The sequence below is a fragment of the Micromesistius poutassou genome (assembly GCF_964030765.1).
Source record: "Micromesistius poutassou genome assembly, contig: SCAFFOLD_1034, whole genome shotgun sequence".
Classification (NCBI taxonomy): Eukaryota; Metazoa; Chordata; class Actinopteri; order Gadiformes; family Gadidae; genus Micromesistius; species Micromesistius poutassou.
In genome coordinates, this window is record NW_028179282.1 from 1 (window position 1) to 18,134 (window position 18,134).

Sequence of the window (18,134 nt, forward strand, 5' to 3'; positions counted from 1 at the left end):
ACAACGTTCAGCTGGCCGACACGGTCATGTTTACTATAGGTAACGGAAACTCACCTGGCTCTGCACCCCTGCCTTCTGCCTCTGTCAGCAGCACCCCCTAAACAATGAGGACGTGAGAGCAGCCTGGAGTCTAATATGGAACGCTTCTTTCAATAATACTGGTGGCTATAACGTGTATTATACTGTACATGTATCCATAATAAGTGACATATATATATTTATGTCACTCAGTGGGTCTGTGTAATGTTTCTAAAAGAGATGGGCTGATCAAGTCGCTCTTCTTAAAGTTAAAAAAGCTTTAATAAATAGGCTAATTCATATTGGAATTCTTAAAAAGTTGCTAGCATGTTTCGGCCATTGTAGGCCTTCATCAGGGTGAGATCAATAAACAAGGTGTTCCGGCAGGTATATCAAGTCATAGCTGTTAGTTGACTCCAAATTAGGCAACAAATTACTCATAATAAAGCCTAAATCATGAAATATGATCACAAAATACATATATATCCATGACAAACATAGAATGGAACCAGTTGAATAACAATCATAGTATTACAATCATAATTAAAACTGCGCGCAGTGATGAACGGGACCTCGCGCCGGCTTGCGGCCGCATCACGTGCCGTCGTAACATGTGTGCTGGCAAGATGTGCACATGTTAGGACCACACATGACGCAGCCGCAAGCCGGCACGAGGTCCCGTTCATCACTGCGCGCAGTTTTAAAAAAGCGCAGTTTTAAAAAAAATTTGCGCCGGCTTGCGGCCGCGTCACGTGCCGTCGTAACATGTGTTCTGGCAAGATGTGCACATGTTAGGACCGCACGTGACGCAGCCGCAAGCCGGCACGAGGTCCCGTTCATCAAAAAAATTTCGCAAATTTATGTAATCTGTAGAAGCAGAGGTGCCCTGTGGTGTCCTACTGATTGTTTTGACATTAACATGTAAGACCACATTTAACTGAATTACATGTTCATTAACCCTACATCAATGATCCGATAAATTCCCTAGGAGGAGTTAGTTTAAATACAAGGCGAAAAAGTGAAAAAATTCCATTCAAAGTGGCCAACTTTGACGGCACGCCACGGACACGCCCTTCTACGTACAAGTCACAAATAACACGGCGTTGGTTGAGCACCATTTCATGACTGTACTGACCAATTGTGAAGCAGATCCGATAAATTCCCTAGGAGGAGTTCGTTCAAATACAAGGGGAAAAAAGCGAAAATAAGACCACGGAATTCAAAACGGCCAACTTTGACGGCACGCCACGGCCACGCCCTTCAACGTACAATCACAAATAGCACGATTTTGGTTCAGCACCACTTCATGACTGTACTGACCAATTGTGAAGCAGATCCGATAAATTCCCTAGGAGGAGTTCGTTCAATTACAATGCGAAAAAGTGAAATTCCATTCAAAATGGCCAACTTTGACATCACGCCACGGACACGCCCTTCAACGTACAGTCCCAAATAGCACGATTTTGGTTCAGCACCACTTCATGACTGTACTGACCAAATTTGAAGCAGATCCGATAAATTCCCTAGGAGGAGTTAGTTCAAATACAAGGCGACGGAATTCAAAAATGGCCAACTTTGACGGCATGCCACGGACACGCCCTTCAACGTACAGTCACAAATAGCACGATTTTGGTTTAGCACCACTTCATGACTGTACTGACCAATTTTGAAGCAGATCCAATAAATTCCCTAGGAGGAGTTCATTCAAATACAAGGCAAAAAAGTGAAAAAAATTCTAAATGGCCGCCGAGAGTGAAAATGAAAAAATTAAAATTTCAGACTTCCGGTGGGGTTTGGAGCATGGGTCCAAGAGGCTTTTCTGTAGGTCATGGGACCTTATACGTGCCTACCGATTTTCATACATATTGGTGAAACGTGGTGCAGGGGCTGCTTTTTAAAGTTCCTGTAGGGGGCGCTACACACATGAGAAACACGAATTTTGGTATGTGAGCTAGAGGCACCAGTTTACACGTGTCCTGTGAATTTCATATTCATAACTATTACGGTGTCCGCAGAGTGATCGACCCTCCTCTGGCGGCCATGTTGTTTTTTTAAATCGACTTAATTTTTGGTGAGCAGTTAGAACTTTGGTACCTAACGGCCAATGAGTTGGTCCTGCTCAAATCAAACATTGCGTCTATGAACTGTGGCTATTTTAGTAACGGGCCACGCCCACTTCGATGCCACGCCCCATTTGAAAAATTGTTGACTTATTCTTGTTCAGAATTTGATTATGAACAACTTTAGTAGAGAGGTCCAACACCATAGGAGTCCAATTAATGTAGATATGTGCAATTTACTATTTTTGGGGTGAAAAACACACCCCTTTTTGAACTCAATGGCTCATGGGTACTTTGAAATTTATCCTACAGACTAATCCTTTTGTCAGATTGAAGATAATGGGCCATAGATGATATGTGCCAAAGGAATTTTGTCAAAGTCGAAAAACCTGGGATCCTTGGGGAATTTACTGTTTTTAACTAAATTCAAAATGGCGGGAAATCTGGCTACCGGAAGTGCTCAGTTAGTATCTGCAAATTTGTTCAGCATGAGGATTTGCATATGTGTGCAAAGTTTCATGAGTTTAGGTCCAACCGGTGACGAGTTATGCTTGTGCAAACGTTGAAATTTTGGCATAGTTGGTATAGCGCCACCTAGGGGCGAATGTGAATTTGAGGGCTAGAATATCAAATTTTACAGCAGTCCCACAAAATGCACCAAAAAAAAATGAGTTTTCGAATATGTGCAGGGGGGGAAAAATGCAGTCGAAGTGGCCTAAAAATAATAATAAGAAGAAACACGAGGGTTTCAATAGGGTCCTTGCCAAGTTTGGCTCGGTCCCTAATAATTTAAACAGTCACAAACAGCTCATCTAAGTAAAGGTCTGTGTAATGTATTCAATATATACTTTGTCAGACCAGTATTATGTTTTTCTTCAAATTGGGAAATTCCACAGCCCACCTTTTCATAACGGTCCGTACTCTGAAACATTTGTAGCGACGTAAAACATCACGCTTTCATGCTTTTAACACATCCAAGACCCCCCCCCCCACTACAAAAGTAGTCAAGTTTCAGTAGGGATGTGTCTCCCCACCGCCCTGTACATGTACAGCTGAACACAACAACATCATGTTTTCTTCCCCCCCCCTCCCTTCTTTACCCGACCCAGGAGCGCTGGCAGAGTGGCTGGCAGACCACCCGGTCATGCTGAGCAGCGTGCTGCCGCTGGTCCTGCAGGCCCTGGGGAACCCGGACCTCTCCGTCTCCTCTGTGTCCACGCTCAAGAAGATCTGCAGGGAGTGTAAATACGACCTGCCGCCCTACGCCAGCAATATCGTGGCCGTCTCCCAGGTAGGAGGAGCTGGCCTGGGAATTCCAGAGCCACATCTAGAAAAGCTGTAGGGTCTGGCAACGAGTAAATGAAAGTTTGGCCCGACTCGAGGGGGCGGCACCAAGCATGCGTTTGAAAATATCACTGCACGCAATTGGATAACACTACGACCAATCAGAAGAATACACAGGGTGACGTATCCAGAGCCCCATGTGCTGAGCTACCAGCGGAGCCAACCACTAGATAAGACTCTTGCCGTATCCGGTCGGTAAAACAGCAAAAATGTCCTTCTTGCAAAGGAAAGCTTTGAGCACCGTCTTCTGTTCCTCTTTTAGAGGAAAAGACGAGTCTAACTCTTTTATTGTAGCGGCCAAATCTGTTTCAAACTTTCAAGCTGGTGTTCATCCGGAGCCATCTTGCAATGTTTACCGACTGATTCCGTAGCAGCGCAGCTGTCGTCTTCTGTTCAGCTCGCTTCTGGCCCCGCCTACATCAGATACACCGATGTGATTGGTTAATGTTCGGATCCAGGGGAATGAGTATGTTACTCGTTCCCAGAGTGACTCGCTGAGCAAACTCAAATTGTGCTCTCGCGAGAACTCCATTAGGGTAGGGCAGGAGCTCTGCACCTGCCCGGTGTTAGACTGAAAGTGACGGACCCCAGGATCTGAAGACGTAAATGAACCATGACGTAGCACCGAGGGATGGATCCAACGAGACACACCGAGCAAATAGCTTGTCAAGAAAATGTCAAAAAGGATATAAATATACATCTCAAAGTCAGCAGAGGAAGTCAGTGTCGGAACGACTCTTCAGAGTCTTTTGGTTGTTAGATAGTATTTTTGACTTTTAGATATTAGATATTCTCTATGTTTGCAGTGGGTACAGTCCTCTGTGATATGTCACACACATTCTGAGTTTTAAGATCCCGTTGTCCATCACTTTAAATATATTCATGCCTGGGGGTTCTTTTTTTTTTAGAGTAAATTTGCGTTAAAAAGTGCTCGCTGTTATCGGTTAAAGACCATGTTGGAAGAAACCTAAAGTTCAGAGTGGCTGGGGGTTGGAGTGTTGATGCCATTCTATAATAACAACACATAACTTGTGTCCGTCTCTTGCAGGAGGTGCTCATCAAGCAGATCCACAAGGTCAGTGTTCGTCCTGTCGTGTGGGCCCGTCCTCAGAAACCGCGCGCCCTTGCATTCAAAGTAGAGACAGCCGACACATAACTCTTGTTTTATTCTTGCATTATTTTTTATGGCTGTACTCTGTGGAGGTCGGCCGTCTGTGTGCACAAGTCTGTACGTGTGCTTTCGATGCCAATTTGGGGTGGTGGCGGTGGCGGTGGCTAAACATGCGCGCCTCTCTCCCCCCCAACCCCCCCCCCCCCCGACAGACCAGTCAGTGTATGTGGCTGATGCAGGCTCTGGGCTTCCTGCTGTCTGCCCTCCCCGTGGAGGAGATCCTGAGGAACCTGCACTCACTCATCACCCCCTACATACAGCAGCTGGAGAAGCTGGCAGACGAAACGGTGTGTACGCACGATTCACGCACACACACGCACACACACACACACACACACACACACACACACACACACACACACACACACACACACACACACACACACACACACTCACACACATGTGGTCCATTGTCCAAACGTTAACAAGAGCACGTACGAGCGTGTACAAATGAATACGTATGAATTAAATACATGCACCGATTGCAAATTTGCACGCACACACACACACACGCGTATGTACGGCATATGCCATACGTGGCAGGCGGCGTTGTTGGCCATTGGCCGCGGGAGCAGATCCTGTGGCTGTCTGGCCTTTGCAGGGGAACATTTCTCTGCAGGACCAGATGGAAGTTGGTCCTGCACCACAGGCTGAGAGTATATCAACATATTACACACACACACACACACACACACACACACACACACACACACACACACACACACACACACACACACACACACACACACACACACACACACACACACACACACACACACACTGCAAGCAGGAGAAAAAATATGATAACTATCTAAATCAAATGTATTTCCTCAGGTTTAAACTATTGGGTGCTCTATGGGTGCACTGATGAAATGACATGATATAATGATGATATAATGATATAATGAAACCTGACCTGCTCGTTCAATGCAAAAAAATATGCAGCTGACGGTACCTAAAAATACTTGATGTAAAAATACGTAGCTTGATAATATCTCTGTGGGACAAATGTAGCCTCCTCTTCCTAATTCCTTGTTCCGCCATCATCAAAGACCTCTCTCCTGGGCTGAACAGAGGAATCGGTACAGACGTTGCTACTCCTCACTTTCTCGCTCCTTCTCTCTGCCTCCATCTCTGTCTCTTTCTCTATCGCTCTCTCCCCCGTCTTTCTGTCTCCGTCTCTCTCTGTCTCTCTCTGTCTGTCCGTCTCTCTGTCTATCTCAGTCTCTGTATCTCTCTCTAGCTCAATCAATCTCCTCTCCCCCTCTCTGACTCTGTCCTTGTTCTTCTTCCTCGTTGCCCCTGACACACCACCACCCGTTATGTGCATTATCTTGAGCTGTGGCCATTACCTCGGCGCAGAGACTCCAGACCAGTGTCTGACGGCCCCCTGGTGGAGAGTCGTGGACTTCAGCATCGGGGAGTGGCTGGGGGGGGGTTTGATGACGCTGACTAGAGTTAGAAATGATTTCTCGTGGGTGTTATTTTTGCTGAAGTTGTTTTTTCGCTCTCCGGTACGTGATGTTCCATGGGTACACATGGGTAAATTAATGTCTCTTAACGATGCCTTAATTACCCACATCACCTCTGAGGATTGGGGTGAGGGTGAAGGGGGTATGGGTAATGTGCATGAGTCAGGCTGGAGTGGGTGGACACAAGCATTCTGACGAGTAGCTGAACATCATGGAAGTGTGTCAAATGTGGTGGCCTCTACCGCTCTCAGTCTCGACTCTGAATCGATGCAATACATAGATAAGGAAGGATATCTGGTCAGGTGAAGAATGTTGTCTGCGTTGTCGGAGAAAGTCTATCTAATATGATAACAAATATATCATGCATGCGGCATACTTGACCTGCTAGTGTGTAGGCCTGGGCAATAAATGATCGTATCGTGATAGACTTTTGATCAATATCAATATAAAACATGTACAATAAGAGACTGGACCACCGGATCTAGCAGCTGGGTTTGTTACGCAAACACGGTTCCATATTTATTTACAATATTTGAGTGTTTTTCATTGTTGTGTCGACATTGGAGTATTTATCAATGAAGAACAGTGGAAGGTCGTATTAAGTGTTAAACAGAAGTGTTTAAATCCAGCATGGTAAATCCTGGTCTTTTTAGGTCATTAAAATAATCAATAGTTATTGATATCAATCAATATGATCGAGTTATATCGTGATATGTCTTTCAGCCTTATCGCCCAGGCCTACTAGTGTGTACCAGAGATGGGGCTATCCTCTGAATATTACCATATTCATATATACAGGATATTGTCATCCTCGTAGGAGCACTCGTCAACCCAGCGCTGGTAATCTCCTGGCAGTGTTCCCCCCCAACATAACCCCGTTGTTTGTCTGTGCCTCTTGGACCTCTCCAGCCCAACCCGTCCAATAAGCTGGCTATCATCCACATCCTGGGACTGCTGTCCAACCTGTTCACCACGCTGGACATCAGCAAGCAGGACGACGAGTCAGGGGACGGCTCGGCGCCGCCGGTTAAAACCACGCCCCCTCCACCCGGACCCAACCCCGTGAGTCGCCTAGCTCAACCGACCCCGCTGCAACGCCCGTCTAACCAGCCGTCGGAGTGGCTGGTTCGAATGGAGTCATTTAATCAAATCCAAGTGAAAAAGGAATTCATGATTCATGATGAAATTAAATGTTAAGTTAGTTAAGTTAAGTTAAGTTACCCTTTATTCTCCCTTTTTGGGGGAAATTCTTTCTCTGCTTTTGACCCATCCGGGAGCCGGTGAACACCCGGAGCAGTGTGTAGAATAAAATACATCAAATGTTGGTTACATTAAATGGACATGCCTACAAATGTTGAATGTATGTATATATATGTCAAAAAAAATATGGTTCAAAAAAATATGCAATGTGTGAAAACACATTGCACAAATCAGACTTAACCTGACGAAACGGGACACAAGACGCAACTCCTCCGCCCCTTTCAGATTTTGGTTTCCTTGACATTACATCTTAATTTAACTATTGAATTGTAAAAAAAAATTGTAAAAAAAAATCTGAATCTTATTGATCTCCAGTAAGTAACAGTAAAAAAAAAAAAATAAGCCCATTTTTTAAATTGATGTTTTTAATCGCAGCCTTTGCATATCACGTTCTAAGCGTTCAGCCCTAATAACATGCGTGCCTTTGGGTCCTCCAGGTGGTGGTGGTCCTGCAGCAGGTGTTCGCCCTGATCCAGACGGTCCTCAGCCAGTGGCTGAACGACTCCCAGGTGGTCGAGGTGAGGCGCAGGGCAAAATGAGGGTGGGTCCCAAGACCCGTGGGCCAATCGGTTGTGTTCACAGATAACCAACCAACATGTCTATATTTGAGGTGTGACTTCACAGCTCCGCCAATCATTGCTTTCGGTCGAGTGGTGATTGACGTGTGCGTGTGTGTGTGTCCTTCAGGCCGTGTGTGCTATCTTTGAGAAGTCTGTGAAGACTCTCCTCCATGACTTTGCGCCGATGGTGTCCCAGCTGAGCGAGATGCTCGGTCAGATGTACAGCACCATACCTCAGGCCTCTGCGCTGGACCTCACACGACAGGTAAGCACACACACGCACGCACGCACGCACACACATAACCACACACACGCACGCACGCATGCGCGCACGCACACATACATAACCACACATACACACACATAACCATATACACACACACACACACACACACACACACACACACACACACACACACACACACACACACACACACACACACACACACACACACACACACACACACACACACACACACACACACACACCTCCTCTGTTTATATTTTTCTCCAGATGAGAATAACTAACTTTGGACATTTGTTTATATAACTGCGGGGCAAATCCAATTGACTACACCCACCACCGGGATTTGACGTGTATGTGCTGATGAAGCCTTATTGTTTCAGATGGTTCATATCTTTGCCAGTCAAACGGACCACTTCCCACCCATCAAGGCTCTGTTTGAGCTGGTTACCTCGGTAACACTCTCTATCTTCCAACAAGGTAGGGGGTCTGGAGAAGTGAGGGGGCAGCAAATGATTCTCCATGTCTGTGCCTTTTATTTTTTTATATATTTTTTGTTTCGGCCAGATCCCTGATGCTTTACTGATTTGAATCGTTTTCTGTGTGTTTTGTTCTCCCTGCTTGTCCATCATCCTATTGAGTGTTTCGCACAACCAGAGGAGGTCCAATATGGATTCATTTCCACCATCGGTTTTCTTTAACGTAGCTAGAATCATGCGTTCATGCGTCTCCTCCTGACAGCACTTGGCAGGGACAGTGAATGCTGTTTTACACATTTCTAGTCCACAGCGCAAGAGCACTATAGACGTTTCTGCCCGGGGGGGTGGCTTTCATGAAGTTACGAAGAGGACGCTATGTCACCCTCGTCTTACCCAGTACTCCCAGTACAACCAGTATTGCTTTTACAACTATTGTGAGGACAATTTACATTCTGGCCTTGCAGGATTGTCTCGGTCTGATAATACATTAGATGGAACGATTATGTCCTCCGCAATGTATCCTCAATGTATTCCTCATCAGTGTAATCTCTGATGAAGACCTACACTACTGGTATACTGCTAATGTATCGACTATGGACTTCTCTCATGATGAAGCACATCGAATAGGATTAGTTTTTTTTTAATGAGAATTACCAAACCTACTCCAGCCATCTCTTTGGATTACCCAGCTGCAGGTGGAACCTAAAGGTTCAACCCTATCCTGCGATCGCCAGTGACTCTTTATACGAGGACCCGACAGTGTGTTCGTTAGTCACACTCTTGGCACACTCATAACACCCCGTAACGTTGTCACCCCAAGTGTGAATGAGTGTCAATGTGCATATCATGTCTGCATCTCCTGTCCTGTATGTTTTTTTATTTATTTTTTTTTATTATCGTGCACCACCCCCCAACCCTCCCCCCCCCTCCCCCGCCCCGCCCACCCTTCTCTTGTGCTTTGACTGGTACAGTACTGGCTGTTCTGTTACCGCCTGTTAACGCTTTCTATTCACAGAAGGTGCCCTTGGGCCCTAGCAGGAGGACTTTAAACAGTGGCTTGTTCAGTTGGCTGGAGCTAAATAATATAGCACAGGAGGCTGCGTTCACCCAGGGAACCTCAAACATTAAGATTAACCTCGGTTGGAAGCAAACTAAAACACAGCTCTCGCGTCCAACTCAAATCACACGCGGTCAAGAATGCCCGGTCTTCGCGGCGCTGCCTCACTTATGGAATAATTGGCATTGGCATCATTGTCATGGAACGGAGCCAACTCTTAACAATGCACACTTGGTGGTGGGGTGTTATGTAAATCGTCCTGTTTCTCCATTTTCTAAGTGGCACAAAAGCACCACATCACAGTATAGCTAGGACAGCTATCCAGCAGTTCTAGTTGCCAAAGAAAGTATTGTGGGAAACTGTGTGCATTTTGAGCGGGGGGGGGGGTGGGGGAACGGATGACGTCTCAAAAATGAGGCACGAGTTGAGAGGCGTTTAAGGGCAGGTGTGTGACTACGATCCATGCCAGTGTAAGATTCTAGGTGTGAATCGGTGTGTTTCGCTGCAGCCCTCTGAACAAGCCAAACGCAGGGTTTGATGTTAAAATTGTGTACACGTTTTTCGCAAAAGATGGGGTTTGAGCAGGAATCTTGTTGGGCGTCTGGGAACAGCTAAATCCAGGCGCCCACTACAGGAGCTTTCCAACCTATTGTTTTTTTTTTTTCCCATTCCCGCCAAACCATACCTGTTTGTTAAACCTCACAATAATCCAACGTAAATTAATCGACAACGTATCCCACAGGGTTGTTACACAGGGTTGTTAACTGTAAGATGTTCCATAACACTGTTGTAATGTCTTGTAGTTTGTGTCCAGCATCAGGGATGGCATGGTCAAATTTTTTGGTCACACATTTAACACCCAAGGAGTTGACACAACAAAATTAGGGGGAGAAAAAAAGGGGGGGGGGGGGGAAATCTAGTCAGAGCAAGCTCACTTTAACCGCTCCCCTCGATACATTAACGTACGTTTCTTCAGGCTCTCTGGCTCATCAAAATGCTTGGTTTCCCCACTGTGCGTCTTTGGGAAAACAACATTTCATGGGTGGAGCATTTCTTGCCATTTTTTATCGGTCACAGTAGCAGAGGTGCCTCCTGGGTTCCCACTCCAAACCCACTTTTACTTTTGTTTTGTTTTTCCAAAAGGTTGATATTCTTTTTTTCCGTTACTTCTGTTTTTTCTCTCCAAACGGACCCATGTCTTTGTCTTCTGCTCGTTCTTTCAGTTGATTCCGTTTTTTACCCCCCCACCACCCCCCCAAGACCCTCGCCAAAGCTTCATACGCCCCTTCTTTCCTCCAACCCACCCCCCCCCCCCCACGTTCTCCCCTCTTCGTCCCTTACTCACGTGTGAATTATTTCGATGAAATATTTTTGAGTTTACCTTTTATTTCCACATGACTGTTGAATCTGTTCCGTTGCTGTTTGTATATTATTATTATTCTTCTCTTATGATTTGTTAAGTTTCATCTTTATTATATTTTAGGACCCAGGGATCATCCTGATATTGTTGATTCATTTATGCAACTCCAAGCTCAGGTGTGTTTATGGTTTCTTATTTCATTCACTTTGGGTTTTCTCTCTTGTAACTCTCTCTCCTTCAGCCTGTCTTCTTGTTTCTCCTCTCTTATCTCCTTTTCTTTCTTTATTTGGATACTCTCACTTCTCTCTCTCTCTCTCTCTCTCTCTCTCTCTCTCTCTCTCTCTCTCTCTCTCTCTCTCTCTCTCTCTCTCTCTCTCTCTCTCTACCACTCACTGTCCTTTTGTTACTGGGTCATACTGAAACCCGTCACATGGGCAAGGTGCTGGAATGAAACGTGATGAGGGCATGATTTGAACTGGAGTCTCGGGCTTCACCTCAAATGCTCGAGGAAAATAAGAGTCATCTACTAGCGAAGGGGGCATAGAAGGGAGTTGTGTCCTTATGAATTATCCTTTCCTTTTGAGGCAGCAAATAGAATCGTATGCCTTCATAAAATTAAAATAAAATTCAACCTAAGGCCTGGTTGGCCGGACAACACAACTATCTGGTAATACACAAGTCATCTAGGTAAGGTACATTGTGGGCTTCCTGGTTTAGAGTATCACATTTACAGTGTTAAGGTGTTTTTTTTTGCTTTCATAATACATTATGGGCTGTACTCCACCTAATGAGACCTGAGATTAACTGGTTATGGTTGGTAATCCATCTCTATGAAACCTTTGTCAGCATACTCTTAACTGAACTACAAGACATTCAAACTAGCATACTGGAGAACTTGCCCTTCAATGCATCCCTGTTTTATCTGCATTTAATTGGCCATAACTGTTGGGGCTTGAAGGGATTGTCCACTCACATAAGGTCCTATAGGTGGAAACCTTTTGATCGATAGTCAATTATGTATGAGTGAGAATCAGGTGATCACTTTATCCATCTTCTGGCTTGTAAGAAACCCAAGATGACCTCTTATTGTCTCTGAGCCATGTCCTCTACTGCAAGGTCATTCCAGCCTAGAGCCGGTCACAGCCCAAATTAATTAATATTTACTCAATATTAATCAATTTAGATTAATTGGCTAACGGCTCTAATTGCTATATAATTTCATCTACCCTTTTCATTCTTCTTCATTGGCTTTCTATCCTTGGATAGATCTGACCTTCATCTCTCCCTCTCTCCCCTCTCTCTCCCATCCTGACTGAGTTCATTCTTACCAGATGAGTTGTGATTCTCTTTATCTGCACATGTCAGTTACTTCTGTTGCATATTCAGTCCAGTCAACCAAAAAACAAAACAACTTAGTAATGCTTCAAGTAAAATAAATGACATATTTTTCTTAAGTTACAAAGCAAAAGAAAAAAGGAAAAACGCCATTACCTTTATTTTGAGTTTGATACCTCAGTGATTACTTTTGAATGTTTGACATTGTTTGATTATGCAGTCAGTTGATTATACCTCCTGTGTTGTGTATAGAGGAGGAGCTCTGTATGAGTCTGGACATTAGATCGCATCCTAGTCGCTCTACAGAGCCGTAGCTTCCTAGTCGTAGCGTGTTGCCGGCCAGATCTGGCTGCCAGGCGTAGAGCCGGCTACGCTGGAGCACACAGTGGATATCAATTGGAGGTTAGGGCTAGGTGTGTTGTTGTCGCCCAGGGCCAGGGCCCACAGACACCAACCTCTGCTCCGTGCCTTTTGTTTCTGCCTCCTAGGCTCTCAAACGGAAGCCAGATCTGTTCTTGTCAGAGAGCCTTGATGTGAAAGCGGTGTTCCACTGCGGTAAGTGTGCGTCGACGTTCACACACCCACACTGACACACACAACACACACACAACACACACACACACACACACACACACACACACACACACACACACACACACACACACACACACACACACACACACACTGCCGGCGCCGTAAAAATAACAAACTAAATCCTTTTGTTCATATATTCTTTTCCTTCACTCGCTCTCTCCTTCTCTTATTTAGGAATCCTGTCACTCAAATTTCCGGAGGCTCCGACCGTCAAGTCGACTTGCTTATTCTTTGTAAGAAAACACAAAACTCTCAAAATGTCTCAATCCCCCAGCGGTAGGATACTAGGGAATGTTTCTTTAACTGTGTGTGTGTGTGTGTGTGTGTGTGTGTGTGTGTGTGTGTGTGTGTGTGTGTGTGTGTGTGTGTGTGTGTGTGTGTGTGTGTGTGTGTGTGTGTGTGTGTGTGTGTGTGTGTGTGTGTGTGTGTGTCAGACGGAGTTGCTGCCCCACTGCTCTGACGTGCCCCCGGTGGCCAGGGTGGTCCAGGAGGATGGCAAGGTGTTGATACAGGCCCTGCTGGAGGTGGGGAGAGCTGCCTCCGTCCCCGACACCACACTTTGATTTAGATCGCTTTATTCGTGCGTGCTTGCCCCTTTTTAAAACCATGCTACCAAAAGCACCAGTGCTATACTACTGACACTCATAATAATTCTGCTAATAATAGTGATCATTCCCCTGGTCCACCTCCGTCCTATCAGCGGTTGTATTCACCAGCACTCAGACAGTGTAACGTTGTATTCACCAGCACTCAGACAGTGTAACGTTGTATTCACCAGCACTCAGACAGTGTAACGTTGTATTCACCAGCACTCAGACAGTGTAACGTTGTATTCACCAGCACTCAGACAGTGTAACGTTGTATTCACCAGCACTCAGACAGTGTAACGTTGCCGTTTCCCAGGGGATCGGGGGCGGCGTCTCTCGGAGTCTGATGGACCAGTTCGCCGAGGTGCTCTTCAGCATGAACAAGAACTGCTTCTCTCTGCTGACGCTGTGGCTGAAGGAGGCCCTGCAGCCGCCCGGCTTCCCCTCAATGCGGCTCACGCCTGAGCAGAAAGACACCTTCTCTCAGCAGATCCTCAGGTAGAGCTTCAACCCTGTGCTGATGATTAGGGATCCACCCATATGGATTTTTTAAGGTGCCGATACCGATATTTTTTCCATCAGCCGATGACCGATACGCCGGTACCGATTTTCTTGAGCTGATACTGCTTTTGCTCCCTCAATTTAAATCATAAAAATGACACGATGATGATGATAACAACTTTTACAAGTCTCAATTTAAAAAAGGAACATTTATTGAACTGTCTGTAAATCATGGTGGGGAAAAAAAAAATGAAAAAGAAAATCTGCAAAAAAATCAGCCGATGCCGATACACGTAAAAAAAAAAAAAACGCAAATATCGGCGGGCTGATATATCGGTCGATCAGTTATGCTGTTCCTTGGTAGTTCGTCTGTTGCAGGGCAGGGCATTGTGTTTGTGTCATATGCATGTTGTGACATAAAGGGAGGATATATTTTGGGATTTAACTAATCAACGTTCACCCGGTATTAGATAAATTAGCTTATATTTTCCATGTGTGTATTGAATAATTTATGCTCAAGATCACATTGTCAGATTGTGGATTTTGTCCAAATGATTATATCCGTTGTCAAATAACATTTACATTTTAGGGTGTTTAGCAGACACTTTTATCCAAAGCGACTTACAATAAGTACATTCGTCATAAGAAGTGAAACAATATATCGCCGTCGGTACAGTAAAGAAGTGCAAGTACTGACAATCGCCAGGCCAACCCCATTTCCCGTATACAGCAGTGATAGCTAGCTACTGCAGATGCTACACAATTAAGTACATGCTACACAAGATGCATATGCTACACAATTAAGTACATGCTACACAATTAAGTACAATGAATGAATACAACGTGCATTAAGTGCGTTCATTAAGTGCCAGGACGTACAACAGACAAATAAAGGGGACTGAATGGCTATGCAGAGTCTGAAGGTGAACTCTGAACAGGTGAGTTTTGAGTCTTTTGCAGAAGCTGGAGAGTGACTCGACAGGGAGCTCGTTCCACCACTGTGGTCCCAAAACAGAGAAGAGTTGTGATTCTGTTAACAGAGGATATATATTTGTTTATTTATATTTAGATTTGGGGCGGCATTAGCTCAGGGGGTAGAGCAGGTTGGCTGGTAACCGCAAGGTTGCTGGTTCGATCCCCAACTCCTCCTCGCTGAGTGTCGAGGTGTCCCTGAGCGAGGCACCTAACCCTAACTGCTCCCGACGAGCTGGCTGTCGCCTTGCATGGCTGTGTGAATGTGTGTATGAATGGGTGAATGTCAGGCAATATTGTAAAGCGCTTTGGATGGCCACTGGTTACAAAAAAATGCGCTATATAAATGCAGTCCATTTACCATTTACCATTTGTTTCACACCAGCATTGTTTCACACTAGCATTGACATGCAGTCTCATCCCCTCCTTTCTCCTCGTCCATGCTGCAGGGAGCGCGTGAACAAACGGAGGGTGAAGGACATCGTGAAGGAATTCACCCTGGTGTGCAGGGGGCTCCACGGTACAGAGTACGCCGCGGAATACTAACACAGAGGACTCTTGAACTTTGACCCACGAACGTCAACCGACCCCCCCCCCCTGCCATTGGTACAAAACCAGCAGGACGCACCCCCCCCAACTCCACCTCGGGAACAGAAGCAGACACAAAGGGAAGATGATATATTGCAGATTGTGTACCTAACCCCCACCCCACGCCCCGACTGCACGGTCATCAAGAGGTGGAAACATTCCAGGAGGCCGCTGTCGTCAGGAAGAGTAACAGAACTGTCCGAACAACTGGCCACTATCTTTCTGCGTCCCCCATTTTTTAAAATTGTTTTAATTATTTTCGTTTACTCTCTCCACCCTGTTTCTTTCTCCTCTTTCCCCCCCCCTAATGGACCTTGATTTATTCAGTTCCTTCAGTGGGGAACGCACCACCCTTTCCACTGCCCGACGTTTGCCATAATTTCTTCCCGACTTCCGCCTCCCCGATTTTGAGTCTCTGTCCAAAACAAAGTGGATGTCTGTGCCGTGCATAGCTAGTGAATAACATATTAGGGTTAAAACACACAGAGGAATTATAATCAAGTCTTTGTAAAAAAAAAAAAAGAGTACGGAGAGGTTATCCCTTCCGCTGGTCACAGGAGGAAACGGACGTGGCCGGATCCGGGGATGGGATTCTGCAGACTACTCACGACTGTATCCCCCTCCCCCCCCCTCCCCCTCCCCTCCCCCCCCCCCTTTCGCCTTCGCTATACTTTGCATTTGCCAAATCAATGTTGATTGTTTTGTGGGACGAGAGTTCTACCGGCGTGGCACATCTCTTGGTAGTTGCCTTTGTGGGGGCACGAGTTGACACATTGAACATTAAAGACCACAAGACGGGCTCACAGGCAACAGCTGGCAACAGTCTGATGCCAAACCCTATATGTATACAGTAGATGTATATGTGTGTGTGTGTGTGTGTGTGTATATATAATATATATACATGTATATATATTACATATACATACTATATATATATATATATGTAGGGCTTGTACCTCATGTACATATCTCACACAGACTGTAGATTCCCTGGGATGTAGAATGTTGAATTTCTCGTGTAGCCCCTTAGGGAATGCAGGGCGGGGATGATACTGGGATGATACTGGGAAGAACTACTCCCAGACGGAAGGGGAGGAGTTGGGTGTTTGGGGGGGGGTTAGATTATTAGTCCCGGTGGCTGGACTGCATCGTCACTGTAATCGTGCAAAAATATTAATCAATTTGTGCATATTAACAGTTATTACCGAAGGCTTTCTGCGTGTTTGAGAGAGCGTGTCATGCGTGTGTGTGTGTGTGTGTGTGTGCGTGTGAGTGCGTGTGCGCGTGTACATACCTGTATGTGTGAGCGGCTGTGGTGCGCACAACTATGTGTGTGGGTTTCCCCCCCTCCCACTTGTTTGGTGCACTCCTATTGGACCTAAATGTGCATAGCATCCTCCTATCCCTGGCACCGAGGCCCTGTGTCCATTGCTCCCACGCCACCACGGTGTCACCTCTTCTTCTCTTCCTAAGCACGCAATCGATTCCTCACAAGCCATTCAGTGGTCTTGTCTCCCCCCCCACCCCCCCCACAGACCCACCCTCCCTTCAGGAGACTGCGAAGAGCAGTTCTAAACCACTGGACAGACTCACCTTACCCCTCAGATTGTGTGGAGATTAAGGTTACCTGAAGCCCGCATCATCCATCCCTGGGAAAGGAGGGGGGGGGGGGGGGAGAAACAGCCGTGGAGAAGGGCAGGAAGGATACGCATCCAAACGAAACGCAGCCTCAGACACACCTGCGTCCACCAAACATCTGCACTGTACGACAAATTAGAAGCCCGTGTATTTATATATAAATAAATGTATAGCTGTGAAGGCAAATGGAGGACCGTCTGCGACAGCGCTGTCGGGGAGACCAGCCGGCGACACGGGGACACTTCGACCCCGGCGGCGTTTCACTAAATCAACACCAAAATGTACTCTTGTGGTCTCCAGATAATATTATCTCAGTCTAATCCTTCTGTCTTATCCGAGGTGCCTGCAAACATGTAGCATGTATATGTGTTTCGTGGGGGGGGGGGGGGGGGGGGGGGGGGGGGGGGGGGGGGTTGGGGTTGGGTCCTCGGGTGACAGAATAAATACGTCGTGTATGAAACGCAGAAGACGATTCATTGATTAATGGCTAGGACATCATGGGTGCAGCAGCTATTGTGTTCGCTGTTTTACAAGCCTGTTTATATCTGTGATAGGCTGTTGTGGTTAAACTGTTGACGAGGAGGCAGAATTAGTAGTGGAGGGGAGGTATAAAATGTACATTGTTTTTTTTTGTACCTTGTTTTAATTTATTAAATATATCTAAGACTGCACCGTGTGTACCCCTTTTTCCTGTGTGAATATTGCTTATTCTATCGCGGTTAAATTCACATTATACACCATCAACAAAACAGTTTGGCTACGCCAATCTGCGCATGCGTGCAATTACTTCCTTAGCACACACGTGGGACACTGTCCACAGGTCCACTGCTTTCAGACTTTGCAGAATCCTTCCAGAGTTTCAGACGACTTTGTGGTGGGGTGAAATCACCGGGT

At 45.9% G+C, this 18,134-nt stretch overlaps 1 protein-coding gene across 1 annotated transcript; it reads left to right on the forward strand.

Moving 5' to 3' along the window:
* Nucleotides 1–3,187: 3,187 nt before the first annotated feature.
* On the forward strand, nt 3,188–17,659 carry LOC311372972 (importin-13-like; the record flags this gene model as incomplete). Its single annotated transcript, XM_084489856.1, has 13 exons — nt 3,188–3,369; nt 4,471–4,497; nt 4,746–4,880; nt 6,975–7,127; nt 7,763–7,843; nt 8,013–8,150; nt 8,513–8,609; nt 11,149–11,201; nt 12,849–12,915; nt 13,129–13,187; nt 13,389–13,478; nt 13,858–14,039; nt 15,464–17,659. Coding segments are annotated over 13 exons (1,361 nt in total), but the record flags the coding sequence as incomplete, so codon positions are not given.
* Between the last annotated feature and the right edge of the window lie 475 nt (nt 17,660–18,134).